General features: G+C 48.2%; 1 protein-coding gene across 5 annotated transcripts in view; it reads right to left on the bottom strand.

The window, feature by feature from the left end:
• The window catches only part of SKAP1 (src kinase associated phosphoprotein 1), a 142,956-nt gene that overhangs the window by 97,675 nt on the left and 26,290 nt on the right, over window positions 1-18,991 (bottom strand). For all 5 annotated transcript variants that reach the window (XM_038168947.2, XM_072028766.1, XM_038168943.2 and 2 more), the window contains one exon: window positions 14,343-14,459. In XM_038168947.2, coding sequence (XP_038024875.1) covers window positions 14,343-14,459 — 117 coding nt within the window. The remainder of the gene's footprint in view (window positions 1-14,342; window positions 14,460-18,991) is intronic.

Genomic DNA, 18,991 nt, shown 5'->3' with positions numbered 1-18,991 from the left:
TTGTTTATTCTGGCATCAATTATCATTTTTCTCAATTTTTAAATAATAAAAAAGCCCATTTCAGCACAGACGGGTTTCTGTTTCTCCTGAAGAAGTAAACAAAACCACAAAATACAAAGGGGGGGGGGGGTCACAGAGGAAAACACAACGATGAAACGAGGGAGAGAAGCCCCAGCAGAGAGCAGGACCCGTCCTCAGCCCGGCGGGAGCAAGGCGCCGCTCGCCTGAGCTCGCCTCGGTTTTGCAGAGAGCCGGTACGAGGCCGGGTTCATAAACAGGTGAAATGATGGAGCTTATTGCAACGAACATCAGCGCTGAAACTAAATAACTGTGTTGCCATCTCAGTCCCGCTGAAAGACGGATGGTAAACTTGACCTGCCGCTGGTACTATCCGAGTGCCATTTTTTATCGCCCTTGGCCGCCCCCCCCGGCTGGGCGCGCTGCGTAAATGCCTGTGCGTGGTCAGGTCAGGCCCGGGCCCGGGTGAAACTCCGTTCACATTTGCATACAGGCGGGCGCTCACAATGAGGGCCCATCTGTTCCCGTCACCGAGTACAAATCGAGTGTCACCCAACTCGCTGCAAACGACAGCCGCACGGCCATTAGATGGAGGAACACTTAGCTCAGGTTACGGATATGGAACTGCTGATTTGGGTTTAAATACCTGATAACTGAAGACTTTTTATTGCATGCGAACAAAGAGTGAACCTTGAACTGATCGCGAGAGCACCCTGCTCCCCCGCGCTCCCACCCTTCACCCTCTGTCAGCCACACAAAGCTGCTGCGCATTTTTCCGGGCAAGAAACGAAACCAGATTAAAATGTCGCAGAATAGAACTGGTTACACAGAGTGCACGTGGGAGATAGGCCGGGGGCAACAGGAAAAGGGAGAAAAAGCTCGGTGGTGTAAACAGAAGGGGAACTCTGAACTTTGCATGCCCTTCGCCGTCATTAATATTGCTACGGCGCTGTTCCTTGAACTTCTGGTGAGCTCTGCCAGGGTGGACACCCATCCGTCCCCCTCCACGTAGGTCAGCACCAAAACCCTGCAGGTTACTTCCCCGATGAGGCCAAGCGACGTGACCCTGTGCTCGGTACAAGGCTCCGTCCCCAGGATGAAGCCATCGTGGAGACCAGCAGCGAGGCTCCGTGGCCGCGCGAGCAGAAGCGCGCTCACTGCCGGCATCGCCTCCCCCTGCCACAGGGGCCTCGCCCCCAGCCCTCCCATTACCAGCGGCAGCCCCAGCGGCCCGGCTGCAGCCCCCCGAGGCCGACCACCTCTGTTCCACAGGGCGGATTTGGTGGCTCACTCAAACCCGTAGCCACGGTCACGTAGCGACACTGCGAGGACCAGGCCGGAGGTCCTGGCGGCCTCACGGTAACGATGAGCCCACGTCTCTGCACTTATTCGTGCGATTAAAAGCAGCCCCTTGCAGGGCAGCCCCGGCTGTTTTCCCTCCTGCCCTTTTCTCCCGTGCCCAGGCACGCTGGAGCACTCCCTGCGCTACGGGCAGCCCGCCGTGCCCCCCGTCACACCACGACAGCCACTGGCACCAACTGGGCCCCATGTTTTCTGGGAAGAAAACAGACCTTTTGGAAGTATGAACATTTTTGTTCCACCAGAAACCTTTACGGGAAGCTGAAATCCTGCTGAATGCCCCCACCATGGGCAGCTTTCCCCACGGTTCATGGCCTGCCGTGGCAGCTGCCTCTGTAAAGTTCCCTAAACAAAGTGGGTATTTGCATATCACAGACAAGCCCCTTCTCAGGATGTCACCCATTTGCATGCAAGGTGGCTGCATGTGGCAGCGTGCTCCAAAGGGAAGAAAAAGAAAAAAACAAACTACCCAAGGTTTACCCTTCTGTTGGCTCCTAAAGAAAGAAAGCCCCATTAAAGAGCTGTCACTATTTTAATTCCAGTTTTCCTACAGGGATATGATCCCATTCCCTTCCCCAAAAGATAAAGCAACTCGTCTGATAGAAATATTGGCTGCTTGGTGTGCGTGGGTGTTTTTTTCTTTTTTTTTTTTTTTTTTTTGTTAGGAGTGAACAGGAACTGAACCTTGAACTTCATTTACCCTTTGAACTCGTTACCTTTAAACAAAATTCCCCATGCTTTCCCTCTTCAAACAAATTTCATCACAATTACAGTCCCTTCCACTTCGCTTAAAGATATATAATCATTGACTTGACCTAATTACCTGGTGCAGGCCTTTCTCTACAAGGTGAAAGCCATATTGGTGTGAACAGAAGCTGACCCCTGTATTCTCGATACCCCAATTTTATTCTAATTATTGTATAGGAGGTTTTCCATCTTCCTCTGTCCTCCTGTTCCCTCCCCCCGGTTGCTATTTTGTTGCTGGCGCGTTCAGTGATGCCCTGTGGGTCGCGAGCTGCTTGGAGACAGGCTGCGAAATACATCTCGTGTGAAAAGCACGGGGCTTTTCCAGCTCCCTGCCTCACTGGGGAGCCAGGCGGCTCGGCTCTGCGCGGGAAGGGCAAGCGCCCTGCGATGGAAGCGTGCGGAGCGGCTCCGCTCACCCGCACCAGCACGGCCCAGGGCAGCCTCGAGCCCCCCGCTCAGAGGAGGCCTCGCGCTGCAGCCCCCCGGGGCTCTGCGCCCCTCACGCGGGGATTAAACGCGCTACCAGGGCAGGGAACCCGAGGCAGAGCCCGGCGCCGCTTGCTGCAGCCCCACAGCCAGGAGCCAGAGAGCTGGGTGCTGCCAGCCCCGAGCAAGGAGCACCCAGCTGCCAACAGCGGCCGCTTCCAGCCAGGTTATGGCTCCTCACCCTCATCCGGTGGATGTGCCAGAGTCAAATCACCTCGCACTCCTCTGACATCTTCCCCCTCGTCCTTTACCCTGCCTGCTTGCCTATCAAACTGTGAACTGGTGCAAAAGAGCTTTGATGCTGCGGTAGCACCACAAAGTGTCACTCTAATAATGAAGTTATCTTCCAGAAGACTAGGACAAGTCCATCGTGCCTTCTTGTATAAGGCTTACCGTGGTTCCCCACCTTCTCTGAAGACACTTTCTTCTTTTCTTCTTTTTTTTTTTTCCATTAAAATAAAATTCAGCTGCAATGAGAGGATGGAATTTCCCATAACTGTCAGTAGCCTACTAATTTCTCATAGCATTCGGAGACAGAGAAAGGCTTAAATTACCTCTGCAATTCAAGATATTTTCTCTTATTCTTTAAAACCAATGAAAAAAATCTAACAAAATCAGCTCCAACATTAGTAAAGAGTCGCAGCAATTGACAAGCAGGGTCACTGAGAAATGGCACCTCCCTAACCTTCGCATTTGTCTTGGGTAATTGAAAAATAATTAGCAATTGCAAGAGGGTTCAATACCTAAGAGTAAACAAAGGGAAAAGGGTTACTCGAAGTCACGGTCCCATGGCCTGGGGCAGAGCATTTTCTCATCCACAAGGTGAGCATCCCCCTGTGAAATATTAACCACGGACTGGGCAGGAAGCAGTGGGGAAGGCAGGTGCGTAAGGTCAACCGGAGCTGCTCTTTGCATTCAAATCCCTTCCTGCTCTCTCCAGTTTTATCAGCATCACAACAAAAGAAGAAGCAGAGACAGAAAGAGCCAACGCCGAATTGCACAGATAGGTGGTGCGCAAACCTCGGTTCTGTGTCAAAGAGGTAGTGCATCCATTTGTTATGGTCTCTTGGCGAGAAAGGCCATGCTCAGATGCCCTGGAGCTCCACTGTAATAAATAGACACTGAAGATTAAAGGAGCAAATCCTACCACCTGCCCCAAGCCTGAACCCACAGATTTAGCATACTGGGGTACCCAGGAGGGATGGAGGCTTTGTAGACAACAGAGCTATAGCCATTTTATGGCAGTTTCTGCAACCTCGGGGCTTGTGCGCGTGCCCTCGCGCAGGCAGCTCAGCTCCCCCGCTGATCGGTGAGCCCGGGGGCCGGACGGGAAGTCCCGGGGGGCAGCGCACTGCCCGCCCGTCCCAGCAGCACCCCGGCCACCATGGGATCAAACGGAGGAACCAAAACCCAAAGTCACCACGCTCCGCACTATTGTCCTTCTCCCAGAGTTCTTTGATCCGCAGCAAGTTTGCATATCAAAGAAAAGAAGCAAAGGAGAATATTCAAATCGGGCTGCTGTCTGGCCTCGTTTTCCCTTGGTAGGGCTGCTTAGTTTTCCATTGCAAAAGTGTGTGTGTTTTTCAAGTGTCTTGCTTTTCTTTTCTCATGTTGTTTTCTTTTATTATTATTATTGAGTGGCTTTGAAAGACCTTAAATACAAAATTGAAGCGTTTCTGATCCACTTATTCAAATTGCATTTGAAAAGAAAAGTTTGTTGTTCTGGAAACCCATCTTAAGAGGAGTGTCACCACCCTGATGTTTGCTGGATGACAAATGTAGCTAGGTGTGGGCAGCACAGAATTCTCACCCACTCAGGAGATGCCACCACAGCTCGAGGAGCAGAAGTCATGCACGGCTCCTACAGAGACTACTCAGGTAACCACGGGCTTCCTGGACTAGCGCTAGGACACAGGTGCAAGCACTGAAGGGGACAGATGGATGTATTCCATTTACATGGAGTCTTAGAGGAATTACAATAATAGTTTCCAAACATTGCAAGCGATTCCTTCTAATCATAGCAGAGATCTAAGAAGTATGGAGAGGGCAATAATCAAAGGTAGGACCGAAGTTTAAAAACACAATACCAAGGTGAAATTGAAAAATGCTCTGGCAAATCTAATGTCACGCTCATAAAATAACAGAACAGATGAAAAAAAAAAAAAAAAAAACTAAAAGGGAGTAAATTACTTTATGAGCACCTAGGAAATAATTGCTTTCTTAGCAACAAGCAACCTTTGGGTTTGCAAAGAGCAAATGACCTTAGGCACATATGGTCAGCCTTTCTGATCAAGCAAAAAAATTAGCAGATGAAGGGTAATGTGGAAGATGCAATATATCTAGAGACTTTACTGAGCGTTTGATGTGGTGCCACAGCAAATCTCACTGAAAAAAAATTAATTTACCTCAGCTTGGATAGAAGCAATCGTCACAGACTGAAAATTGGCCCAAGGGCCACAGACAAAAGCTGGTGATAAATGGCTTTCTGTCATGTGGGGGAGAAGCGTCTGCGTTGGGGTACTGCAGGGTATTAGTCCCCATTTTATCTAAGGCAAGTAAACAGTCCATTAATTCAATGAGCAGGAAGACACTAAATTAGGTGGTAATGCAAATATCAAGTGAAAGCAGAGGAAATAATAGTAGGGGACACAGAGAGGTTAGGAATATGGAGAGAATAATGAAATGAGATTCAACCCACTAAAGAATAAAGTAGGGTAACAAAAAAAGTAATTCGGAGCACATTCAGCACCAGGGAATGCTGCGAGGCAAACAGGAATAAATAGAAATTTGCAATGTAATTGACGATCTCAAAAATAAATTGGGCAGGGCCACTTAAAAAGTAGCAGCATATCGTGGGTCACTGAGAGCCAGGCTGCTCCGTCAGAAGCCCCGGTCTGTTCAGGTGAATGTCACCTGGTAAAAGTGCCACCGTGCACGGGGTGAGGGACCTCTGCCACCAAGTGAGAGGAGTGGAGTCAGGATAACAGTGGGCTTCTTCCAGCAACGAGGCAACATCAGCACAGGCTAAATCTCAGCACTGGATCCACCCTGATATCTTGGCAACTCACACCGAGCACTCACACTGAGCACACGGACAGGATGGCAGACATGTCCCTCCAAGGTCACGGGCATGAGATGTCTGCACTCATCCTCTAGTCCACGGCTCCCTGGAATAATTAGGTTTATTTTGAAGCACAATGATAAGTAAATCACTTCTCTAAGAGTTTTACCACTGAAGATGCCAGCCTCAGCTCTCATCCACGTATCCATCCCAGACAAGGCCAGAAAACTGGTCTGAGTCAAAGCCAGCAAGTCAATACACCAGAGACAAATTACAAGTCTCAAAACTTACAGGACACCTAAATTCACACCTTTATAACATCCACTAAGTGACATGTGCAGCACTAATCTTTACGGGTATAAATACCTATAGAGAACATCTTGAATAAAGTTAAGGAAGCAGAAATCGGGGCAGATTTGAAAGCTTCACTCAACCAAACGTGTTTCCAGTAGATGCCTGCAGGCCACAGCCTTTGGGGGACAGCAGAGTTCTGTCTTTTTAGGTAACTAAAGAGTAGGTAAAACAAAGAGACAAGTTATGGGGGTGGACAGCATCACCCTCTATATTCAAGGATTGACACCAACCACCTGACTGCTCCCAGTCTTCAAGGAAAGTTCATCCCTACCACGCGTGTCTTCTTCACACACCCCATGCATCAGGTGTTTATCAGGAGAGGCAGAGTGCTTCCAGGATCTGGAAGGAGTTCAGAGAGTACTGGGAGCTTCCCTCCACTAAATTTTGTCCTCCCTTGGTTTTTGTGGCTTCTCTGCCCATCTGCTAGCCCCTCCTAGGCATCTCTTTTGGCAGGCCCTTGCTGCCCTCAGTGTAGGACTGTCTCAGCACTGAATGCCTTTGCCCCAGGTACTATCCATTTAAAGTTAAAATAAACTTCCGATTCCTTCCCCCAAATTCCATTATCTCTGTGATGCTTTGATCCTCTGCAGAGTATTACCAGACCATTCATATTTACAGCAGACCAAATCTCATTACTAAATGCAGAATGGCTCTTTGGCCAGAGAATCTGAGCGAGGCATTTGAGGCTCCTAAAAATTAAGGTGCTGTCCCCACTTACACCACAGGCTCTTTATCCCACCTGGGTCCATTTGCCTGCACTGCACACCAGCCCTAGCACAGTGGGAATTACTTCTTTTACTCCAATGACTGACCCTTACTGTACAAGCAGTCTAATGCTCTCCTTTCCCAAGTCCTTGATTTGTCTAGCAAGCTCTTGGGGTTTGTGCCGGCAAGGAAGTCAAGGCTTCTTTCTCCAAAGGCTATCCAAGTGCCAGAGGCACCTCTGCACTGCTCTGCTGCTGGGAAGGTGCCACTGTCAGGGTAACTCGGTTAAAAACCAAGGCCGCAAACACACAGCCCTGGGTGATGGGATGTTTGAAGGAATTGATCTATCTGCCAGAGTGTTTGTTCAAGCACAGAGTGAGGGTGGATAGAGGAACAGCAGCAATTCACCAATTTCAAACAGCAGCTCCCACTTTAACCTATAAGCGCAGGGAAAAAAAAATAGTGGTGAAGCTTTGTAACCAAATAAAGAGAGCTGTGAGCTCAATAACAGGCATTATCCTATGGCAAAGATTTTGTTATTGTTGAGTACTGATTCCTTTATCTCTCGGAGACAATCAACCTTCAGCCAGAGGAGTCTAACCTTAAAACCCCATAACTCAATTTTACATAGTGTTAAAGTTTGGGGGGATATTTGTCAGTGCTGGAGCTGATACAATCAGTCTGGAGGACCCTAGAACAAAGAGCAGTGGGTGAAGAGCGTGTCACCTCGGCACACATTCGTTTCCTTGATGAACAAGGAGCTATTAGTTGGCGAGAAAGCATTATCAGGGTGAAGGATGATGCCGATTGTTTCGGCTGCTCTTCCTGTGACACTGGATTAGAACGTGAAGTCCCAGTGGTTGCTCAACGCCCCACTGGCTGTGCCCCCACCGCACGCAGGTACGTGCCCACACACTTGCAGCTACCCTGCAGCACGGACCAAAAATCAATTTGGACTTGCAATCTCTTTCAGCTGCCACATCTCTCAGAGGGTTAAACAATAAAAGTTTAACTTGTTTTAAGAAGTACTTCATCACTGTAAGCCTTAAACAAAGCTACTCTTTAAAATACACATGTGCACATAAACACAAAATCGCCTTCTTGCAAAGCGACAATGACAGAACATCCAACGTCGGCTCTTTGCTCGTGTAATGCAACCGGCAGGTACAACAGCTCTAGGGAAAACTAGGGAAAAGCCTGTTGAATAAAGTTATACTTGATTACTTACATTTAGAGGAGAAATAAAAGAAATGAAAAGTAAAAAAGGCCTTTTCTTCCCTCCAGTTGTCCTTTAACACACTTCACTTCAGAATTTATTATAACCAGTGTTTAAAAATTAAATTCTTCAGGACAGTGGCTTTATTTGTGCACATTGTGATTTTCAGCACTACATAACCTGAGTAATAATTTAATGTATTCCCCGTGGCTCACATTGAAGCAAATATTTATGTACATGCCTAAGTCACGCTGAAGTCAGTAGTAGTTTAGCACGTGTTAATGTGTATATATAGCATGGGCTTTTATTGCCATCCAGACCATTTCTCTCAGCTGGGAATTTTGCATTTCAGGACTTGTTAGTGTTTTGAGATTGATCCTGCAACACACTGGCACAATCACCATTATCCCCATGGGCAGTTCCACCCAGGTGAGCATACAATAGTCTAAACTCGTTTGTAGGACAAGGCTATTTTTATTTGGAACATATCTTGCTTTTACCCACAAGGGAGAAAGGCCCCCACGGGTCTGTGGGCACAGGTACCAGGAATTTGGGAAAAGCACTGTTTAGTTTGCCATTGTGTCCTCAAGTTGTCACACAAATGTGTCCTACCATGAATGAAAAGAAGTTTACCCTGGTTTCAGAGAAGTCACCTTGTCATTCAAGTAGAGGAAGAGCCTCCTTTGTTTCCCCTGCTAATGATGTCATTACACTTTTCCATTTTCTAATAAGTTGTTTTGTGTGTTTTGTTTTTTTTAAATAAGGATCTTTGCCAACTTCAGTACATTTCAAGTGTGTAATCTACCCTTTAGATCATCTAAATCTAACCATTTCTTATGCCTGTCTCTGTTGAGGTACACACACAGAGCCCTCCCACCAAATATTCTACCTTACTATTCATACATTTGATGAGAGCAGAAAGCACAAGATCTGCACCCAGCGCCCCACCGCGCTCAGCCCCCGGCGCTGCTGCAGGAGCAAAGCACCATGTCCCATGTTGGGCGAGGGCTCTGGCTCCTGGGGCTGCATCTGCATGGGCACAGGGGGCAAAGAGCCACAGCCCCGAGCCCCACACCTCTCCTTCTACCCTGCAAGCCTCACACTGAGCAGCGGTGCCGCGCACTCCACGAGGGAGATACTCTAGTGCCTGCTAACTTAGGAAGCCGGAATGGCTTTCTTTTAGAAAGGGCAGCAGAGAAGCTCTAATGAAGTTCCAGCCGACACTCTGTTAACTTGCATTTCCTGCATATCATCCCTCTGCTGAGCAAAATATAGAGACACAAAGCGTTTATGCCTTAGATTTACATAGTCATGAATAAAAAGGCCTTTTGGAAGCGGGTGCGTTAGTTATCCCAGCCCCCACGTAACTCGCACACTGATAATTCACAGGCTGGACAGGGGCAACGATCAATTCTCCACGAGAAGGCTGCTGATGGCCGGCACATCCCCGGAGCGTGCACCCGGCAGCGCTGCGCCCATTCCTGGGAAATCGTCCGCGGCTGAGGGCAGCTCCCGCTGCAACCCCTTCTGAGCTGCGACCGTAAGCCAGCGCTTCCACACAAGCTCTCTGCTGTTAAGCATCTTACTAAAAAATCCAAAGAACATCTTGTTGTTAAAGACTGTCCTCGAGGTATGGGAAGTAAATCTTTCTATCCAACTCTGCACTTGTAAAACAAGGAAGACTTTGATCCTGCTTGTCCCTGTTGGAAAAGCAGGAGGGAGTCAGGACTCTCACTTCAGAAAATCTGCATTCGTAGGGTAGTAGCATTTCACCCAAGTCTAAGCAATTTGAATTATAACTTGTCTGAGGTTCTGCAGATTTAAACTGCTGAGATTCTACATCATGTTTCATAACACTTTGTTGTTTGCTTGTTGTGGTGGTGTTTTCTGTTGTTTTTCTTGGTTTTGGTTTGGTTGTAAGAGCCCAAGCTCTTAAGGAAACAAGGAATCACTGGAGAATCTCAGCTTAAAAACCAAACATCCCAGTGGTTAGTCAAAAAATCTTTCCAAACCACACGCCAAGGCACGTAACACCCAATGGCACTGACAGAACCATGGACACATTATTTTGCATAAAACAACCCATACTTTTAAAGCCAGCATTTGAATCTTGAGGTTGACAGTCCCCAGTTGCGAATAACCACCATGATACCGCATGCCATGTAGCTGGAGGAGCTTAAAGGATAGGCTGGACCAAAACATTTTGGGGCCCAAGCTGGTTTGTATCAGGATCATTTCTAAAAGCAGCGCCCATGAGGCACCAGCCAGGGCCCTCCTGAGAGAGCCAAGCTTCAGCCCAGCGCCGGGCTGAGCCTCAGCAGGACACGGCCTCCGGTCCTGCCACCGGTCAGCACCAACGCCTGAGGTTTCAACACTTCACAAAGAAGAACTGCTTTTATGGGGTGCAGGGGAAGGTGAGGGGGGAGATTAGATGAGACAGAGAAGGTTCTTGCAGTCACCTGCTCTTCTGCACACCCTTAGCACAACAACAGCCTCTCAGACCGACTCCTGAGTGTCTCAAAGGAAAAACGACTCTGAGCTCAAAACAGGCACCCATGAAACCGCAGACTCGGTTGGGTGCCCTCAGGATCAGCATCTGTAGCTCGACGTGCGCAGCTGCTGGGCACTGCCGCCACAAGTCAGGATTTCTGCAGTGATTACTTGTACTACAGTTTTCTGCAGCTGTAAAATCCCAAATGAGAACACGAAGCCACTTTGGGTTGGGGCTTGGTTTGTTTTAAATGAAAGCTGAAAATCTTGCCGGCGTTACTCTTCCCACCGCTTGTTTGCTACAAAGGTCTGGGCTCCCCTATGCACCACACACATCTATTTCTGGCAGCCTGCGAGCCACCCACCCTCCTCCCCTCCACCCCAAACGAATAAAACTTCATACAAAGGTGAACTGAACTGCTCTGCATAAACTACAGCCAAACCTTTTGCCCAGACCGAGCACCATTCCAGGAACGTATTTGTACAGTGCCAGGGACATTATCACACGGGGCCTCAAAGCGCTGTTACGGTGCATTTCCATTCAGAAAGTGCTACCTCCAAGCACACGACCTCCGCGGCGTTAAGGAGGTCTGCCTGCTTTACAGTACCAGGACATAAATATAACTGTTTTTTTTTAATTATTTCTTCTTATACGGGTTTTTGCCTTTTCTCAGCCCCTTGGCAGACCTCGCACCGGGCGGCTGAGACCTGCAGCAGGCGGCCCGCGGCCCCGGGGGGGTTCTGCGGCCCCCATCCCGCTCCTGCGGCCGCGCCGGGGGTCGCCTCCAGCCGCCCCCGCAGCCGTCGGGCCCGGCCCCGGGCCCCTTCCCTCGGCGGCGAGGGACGAGCCGTGCCCGCGCCTTGCCCCGCCCGCGCCACCAGGGGGCGCCGCCGAGCCCCGCCCGGCCCCGCCCGGCCCCGCGGCCGCAGCCCCGCTCCCCGCTCCCCTCCCGACCCGGCCGCGGGCGGCGCAACCGAGCGGGAGCGCGCGGCCCCCCCGGGGTGCGGGCGGCCGCCGGCAGCCAGTGCGGGACGCGGCGCCCCTCGCAGCCTCCGCCCCCGCCTTCAGCGTCGAGTCTCCTTTTGCCTCGCTCCCCTTTCCCCCGCGCCGCTGGGGCGCAGTGAAGCACCATCTCGCCTGCCAGCCACCGCAGCTTTTAAGATAAAAGCCATTTTTAGCGAGTTTTTATAAAGCGAAAGGAATTTTTGCCAAAGGAATTGATTTTAAGACAGTATTCAAAACAAAACAAAAACACCAAACGGAAGGAGCTGTATGTTACCGTGTACCTGTTTTACAAAATAAAACACTGCCGATGATGTGGCACCAGCAGCACAGCCACAGACGGGCAGGGGCAGGGGCCGCAGCAGCCCTCACCCCCCAGCTCCCTGTGAGCTGCCTGCGCTGGCACCGGGCGCATCCCTCGGCTCCTGCCTCAGTGTCCCTCCAGGAAGACATCAGAGGCTTTGCGATGGTAGAAGCACTGCTAGAGAGCCATGGAAAAGACAGAAAACTGAGGAAGCAACATCTCAAAGTGCTCAATACTTTAGATGTGTGCAACTCCTACCCCAAGGAAGCTGTGGTACCTTACACCTCGGCAAAATGAAAGCAATGAACACCGGCAGACAGATCTACCAGATTAAGAGAGAAAATATCTTGAAAAGTCTCCAAGTGGTCTGAGCAGGGTGCATGACAGGGAGGCGTCTCACCAGAAATACTCATCATCATAACAGCACTCTGCACTTACACAGAGCTCCACAGCCTCCCAGCACTGTACAAACATTAGCTTCTTAATCACTCATTAGGGACAATCCTATAGAGCAGGGCCATGCCTCATTGAGTAAAGTCATCCCCAACTCACACAGCCCCTCTTGCTTCCTCCAGAGACAACTTTAAAGGCTCTCTCAGATTCCCATCACAAGTTCAGGGGAAGAATGGAAAAGTCTCTTCAAAATGAAAGTGAACAGTGGGGGCATTCCCCTGCCCGCACTCCCCCGTTTTTCCTGGTAAGGAGAGGCAGAAGTGAGCATCATCCCAGCCAGAGATCTGCTTCCATCAAAGCCTTGAATCGATAAAGTTTGGGAATTTGGGAACGCAACAGACAGCATCCTTTAACAGGACACGCACCTGAGAACATAACCTCTTATTGCAAAACAGAGCTAAGAAGGGATGAAAAAAAGCCGCAGGAATTGTAAGTTTGTTCCTACAGGGCCAATTTATTCTTCTGGCCATAGCTAGATGGATTACCTGTTCTACCTGAGAAGCAGCAGCTCTCGGTCACTTATGTGTGTGACAGCAGCACCCCAGGGAGCCACGGTTGGCCAGGCTCACTGCTAGCACAGTCAGAGAGCCTGCTCCAGGGACCTTCCTGGCTAAACAGAAATAGGAGCAAGAAGGGGCACAGTAAAGGTGAAGGCAACCCAATGCAGGGAAGCCAACACAACCTGCAAAGAGGAAAAATCAGTTCACACAATCCTAAAACATTCTGATTTTCCCACAAGGGATGTTCTAATTCAGAAATGAAAGCTGTTTGATACACCCGTTAGCTTAATCCGCCTTCTTGGAAGTAACGATTTAAATCCTTGTGAGACTGACTTCATATTCATTTTTAAAAAAAATCATTGTGCCTTCTTTACAGTTCTGCAGCAGACAGGCTGCACACCTCACTGAGAGCCCACTGAGATAAATGTTACAGGGACTGGACGTGGGGGTCCAGACCCAAACGAGGGCAATTTTAAGTTTCCTGACAATTTTAAGTTTTCCCAGGGCAGCCCAGCTCTTAGAAGAAGTCACAACTCCACACCTTTTTTCATGCTGCAGTTACTAGCTAACGATCAGACCAACCTTGTCTCTGATCAGTCTAAATGAATCAATACATACGGCAAATACACCTAGTGCTTTGCACTGCACAAGGAAGCTTTGGTGCCAATCAGCCCTTATGGCCTCATCCCAAATAAATCCTTATCGCTCTGTGTTCTTGACTAATGAGCAACGATTCACTAACAGAAGTAGGAGTAGACATGAAAGAGTACATTGAGCAGGAAGAGGTGGAAAAGAGAAACTGAAAGAGAAAGGATGAGGAGAGGGGAGTAAGAAAGCACTGTGGAAAGTACAAGGGAAGTGGAAGAGAAGGAAGAAATAAGCTCTGCGGGAACGGGGAGATTGAGAATCCAAATTTTGAGACCAAAACAGTCAATCCTTCAGTGGGGACCAAAGATAACCCCTAAGATCGGAACCGTCTCAGCTCTGTAGGCTTCAATTTCAATAGCGTATCACAAATTCATCACTCCTAAACCACCACTCACAAGCAGAAGCGAACATCACAGCACCTCTTTGCCCAGAAAACCTCCCCTCCATCTGACATTCAATGCTTTGAATACACCCTTGGCCTCAGCATGCCAGCTCATGTCCACCTCTCAGCTGGGAGTGCTTCTACACTCTTGGGAAGAGGGAGCCCCAGTTCCCAAGTTCTAGAAAGTCCCCAAAAAAGGCTCTCCTGGCCAAGACAATTTAAAGGGGTCTAATATTCAAAAGGTGGAGCAAGACAAAGTATGAGAAGACATAACCCCTTTGAAGTGCGAGGTTGAGCATCCGAGAAGAAATGGACCCCGAAGTTGCAAGTTAACTTTGGAAAATGCTAGCCACTTGCCAAATTCTGCTCTTTCCCATCACTGTTGTTTATCCAAAAGAGAACGACCAATTCCAACTTGCACCATGCATTTGTCTTCAGCAATACCAAATTAAATTTGGGATTGCTATAACATTTTACAGTCATTGATTATAGTCACCAGTCAACAAAAAAATGTCTCCAGCATTATAAGATGGATGAAACAGAACAAGTCACGTTAAATTGCACTTACCTTTCCATCCTCTTCGCATAAGGACTTCAAAAAACATCAGAGACTTACCATCATCTAGGAAGTCTGATGGAAGTGAGACATCAGATGTCATGGAAGGGGCCAAACTCCAGCTTTGATTTTCATCAGAACTGTCTTGTCCAAAGCCAGCATCATGCTGATCCTCTCCTAGAAAGAAGAGAGCTTGATTTTAGTGGAGGACATTCCTAAATCCAAATTTTACTTCCTATGCCGATACGTGTTTCCTCCTGATTCTCACCTTCCACTGAGATTCTCTATGAAACCCTAAACCACTTTTCCAGGTAAAAGGCCAGATTCATCATTTAGGGACAAGCAGCATATTCTTGCTTCATGAACACTCATGCTGCATATGTACGGATTTCATACTTGAAGGGCATACAAGGAGGAGGCTGGAAATACTAGGCTCTGGTAGTTTGGCCCCAAAACCTGTTCAACTCATTGCTCTTGTGCTCAGTACATGATCTCTGTGAAAAGGATCCATCTGTGAAAAGGAGCAATATAGTACCAAATTCACTAGAATGAAGAATCTTCTTATACTGTAAGAAAAATCTTTGAGATCCTCAAATAAGAGGGTAGTAAGGGAAAAAAAAAAAAACTGACTCCATGTAATTACAGAAACATACAAGTTGACAAAGCAACGTATCTGTGTGGAGGCAGGAGCAGTTACCTCCCCATAGAAGATGTTGGGCTGAATTTTACTGTGAACAGACATTTTGCTATGGATTTGTTACCAATACTGGATGTTATGCAGAAGGCACTTAGATAACTACAATGAAAGCTGATAACTTAAAACTTTCCTATAAGCAGAGCACACGTAGCCTACCCATAGAAGAAAATGCTACACAGCTCACACAAAGCAGAAGAGTTGTCTTTCAAGCTTTTGCCTTTTTTCCTGAATACACACGCCCCAGACTGCTGATAACAGAGGTAAAGACAGCTGGCTACTCTGTCAACACACAACAAACAGCAAGAAAGGTGAGTTTTCAGCTGATGTTAATTGTGTTCAAACACTAAAAATTAAGTTCCAAACAAGTTTTATCTAAGCAAACAGAGGAACTGCACCCCATAGTTTAAATCAAGCACTGATGAAAGGGTATTGAAGGCCTGGAGCAGGAGGTTACAACACTCTTCCTGCCACCAGCAAGAAACGCAGTGGAGACCCTGTGAAGTCCTCAGCTGAAGAAAGGCGACATGGTATTTTGGAAGTTTTATTTTCAACATCACAGGTTGCAGCCTTCCCTTGCTTTCTCTGAGCTCAGAGCTCTGAGACCCCTACGTCTGCATTCAAGGGCTGAACTCCAGTCCTTCACCAAAATGAACAATCTGGCTGTGAAGAGCATAATGCATACAAGATTGCCTGTCCACAGAACAGTTACTTAAAAAAACAGATCACCATGAGTGCCAGATATTATGATAGTCTTGCTGATATTACAAGCTCAAAGGTCTTAAAAGGATATCGAGAGAGATTTGGAAAAGATTTGGCTTTGTGATATTTACCAAAGGCCTGTGGGAGTCAGTGACATAAGAGAGGTGCCTCTGGCAGCCTGTCCTTTCAGACACTCTTAACTTCCCTAACAGGGTAAGAACCTCAGATGTAGCATGTCATTATCAAATCTTTTCCCAAGTCTATGTTTACTTGCTTCCAGCAGCCATCTCAGCATGCAGTGCAAAACATCTGATTCAGGAAAAAAAATAAATTCAGAAAACATTTTTTCTCCTTTTGGAAGGCGCATCATTCAGCATCTGCATTACCAACCTCTCAGGCCAAGGAGAAAGCTGCAGGCCCCCAGCCCAAAGGGCAAGCTTTAATTCCTGCTGCAGGATCAGAGGTAAGTGGAAGTAGTACTGCAGAGGGTCTTCCCTCCACAGACTACTTTTAGGGAAGTCATGCAGGATAAGCAAAGCACGTTCCTCTATGCTAAAACAACGTGAAATTCACGCATGCACCTCCACGAGGAAAGAACAATTAGCTATTAAAAAGCAGAGACTCAAATCCCTTGCTCCGCTGGCCAGACTCTGGCCACTGGAGCGCATCTGTGAGCGCACCACTGACTGCCTGACCTTGGAGAAGTCATTTCAGTGCTGTGCTCAGCTGTGTGTAAGAAGGGGATGTTTCTTCCTTGTTTTACTGTAGCACTTTGAGATCCTCAAATAAACAGGCTCTAAAAAGCCTACATAAAAAGCCGCTACCAAACAGCAACAGCTCACTATCGTAGGAAAACAGCGATCATTCTAATGAGTAGCCTGTCTAAGTGCCGTGCTGCAGCGTTGCGGGCTTGACTGTCTGCAGTGATGTGAAGATGCCAGCATTAGAAGACAGCTTCCGCGAGCCCATTCAGCCCTGATACCTTAAAAGAACATTTTCTTTCAGACAAACTGCACAGTATTACACCAGGCTTTTCAAACAAACATCAAGGTAACAGGTGTTCCCTTATAACGAGATACAGGTGCAGCATTATTGCGATAACGAGCAAACTGTTTATGGTTTCCAAGTAGCAGGAGGCGGCATGGCACGGTGCAGCCATCTCGCTGGGGAGGAACAGCTCACGCATCGATGCATGGATGCAGTAAGACGTTTGGAACAGGAACAAGGACCCAATCAGGAAAGTTACGTGCAAGAGTAAGTCACTGGCATTAACAGCAGGAGTAGCTGTCACGCACATAAACCACGTGAAAGATTCAAGCCACAGGTCTCTGTTTCGGCAGACCACTTCCCAGGCATGAAATACCATACAGGAGGGTTGTCACCACAGCTGTGCTCTTTCTTTTGGGGGTTGGACACGATGATCTCCCGAAGTCCCTTCCAACCCCTAAAATTCTGTGATTCTTGCAACAGGTTTGCTCCCCGCCCAGAGGACTAGAAACCAGGCTTTCACAAGTTTATGCAGGCTACAGAAACCCACTCCAATATGCACAGGCTGCAGTGTGTGCATACATGTATTGTGCCAAGCGCAGCAGGTCTCCGACTTGTGAGCTGCTGCAACACAAATCAGCACGAAGGCGGCTGGTTTGGTTGGTATTAGGAATATTTTCAAACTGCTTAGAGTTACAATGACAAGGATCAACAAAAACTCTGCACACGTAGCTACTTAATGCAAATCCAAATGGAAGGGAATGAGGATTTGTTTTAGAAACTTTTGTGCTTTAATCCACTTTTCCATAAAGTTTATGGAGCAGCAACAGCTAGTTGAGTCCAAGCAGAAAAAATAACCAACAACTTGTCAGGGGCCAAGCTATTGTTCTGAATGAAGAAAAAACTCATTAGCTTTTAATGAAAACACAGGGAATAAAAACCAAATAGCACAGAACTCCAGCAAATAATTACCCTGCACCTGACGCAAAGCTGCTCTATCTTCCTACTCAAATCCTTAGGAAAATTCCCCAACTTATCGCTCTTTGGAGCATGAACAAATGCAAGACTGACTCTAAGGGTAACAGCAAGAGGTTTCTTGGGCTTACACCTCACCCAGGGGCTCCCCTGGCACTGTTTGGCTACCCCTGAGTGTGCTAAATACCCTTTCTTGCTTTGTGATGGTGTTGGCACAGGGAAGGGAGGGGTGGGGGGGACTTGTGCCATCTTCTCATTGTCTGACATTTTCTGTGGGAGCAGTATCTCACACAGGAGCACAGAGAGGCTTGAAGGCACCATGTGTAATTAACGCAGATGCAGTGCTTTACATACGTTGAGGCAAACTGCCGAGGGCCAGCGTGCATCCCCGGCACCGCGCGTGTCCCCAGCAGCAGAGGCGGTGGCTCTTTGGACTGCGGCGCCAGGCAGGTGGCACGGCCGCGAGGTGTGGGCCTGGCCTCAGGCCGCCATGCAGTTGAGGCCGCCTCAGCTGCGCCAGACCCAGCGCAGGGAGGGGCTCACCATGTGGCTGAGGGCAAGGCAAAAAATGACCGCAAAGAGAACGTGAAGAACTCGGTGAAGCATTAGCAGGACTCCGAGGGAGCAGCACAAGCAGGGCCTACAGGAGAATGAGCCACCACCACCAGGAATGGCGCCGAGGCGGCCATCTCAGGGGACAGCCTGAGCCCACCAGAGGCAGCTGGGCTCGCCGGGCTCGCTTTGGAGCTCGCAGTGCTGGCGTGTGAGAAGAGCAGCCCTGCACCTCCGCCAGAGCACGGGCAGGGTCTGGCAGAGGACAGGTCTTAGGACAAACGCTAAGAAAACCTCCGTTCGGGTTCCGTTTTGCTACTGGTCTGTTGTACAGGGTCAGAAAATGGCTCTGTGCCTTTCTCCCCTTCTATAAAATGAGGGGAGAGCTGTCACTCTTTTTGTAGACTAAAACCTCTTGCGACCTCAAAAATCAAACTCTTCAAGAACTTCTGTCCACACAAAAATGTATATAAAAAAAGTCCTTTCTTTAAGCTGCAATTTGCCCCTCATAATTTAAAAAAAAAAAAAAAACAAGTGAATTAACGCATCATGGCACACACAGGAAGAGAACCAATTTAAATAGGTGAAAGGGCTGCTTTGTAGTGGGGAAAAAAAAATCATCTCCAGTAGCTTGTTAAGGGAACTGCAATTAAGCTTACTTTGCATTCAGTGAAGGTCTTTATCTAGGTACCTCGAGTTTCATTAAGCATCTTTTTAGAGCACAGGAAAAATCAATACCAAGCGAGTTCCATTTACACTTTTATGATAAGCTAGTTCATGCCAATACGGAAGTAAAATC

The sequence above is a fragment of the Anas platyrhynchos genome, chromosome 28 (genome assembly GCF_047663525.1).
Source record: "Anas platyrhynchos isolate ZD024472 breed Pekin duck chromosome 28, IASCAAS_PekinDuck_T2T, whole genome shotgun sequence".
Lineage (NCBI taxonomy): Eukaryota > Metazoa > Chordata > Aves > Anseriformes > Anatidae > Anas > Anas platyrhynchos.
This window is presented reverse-complemented; position numbering and strand designations above follow the sequence as displayed.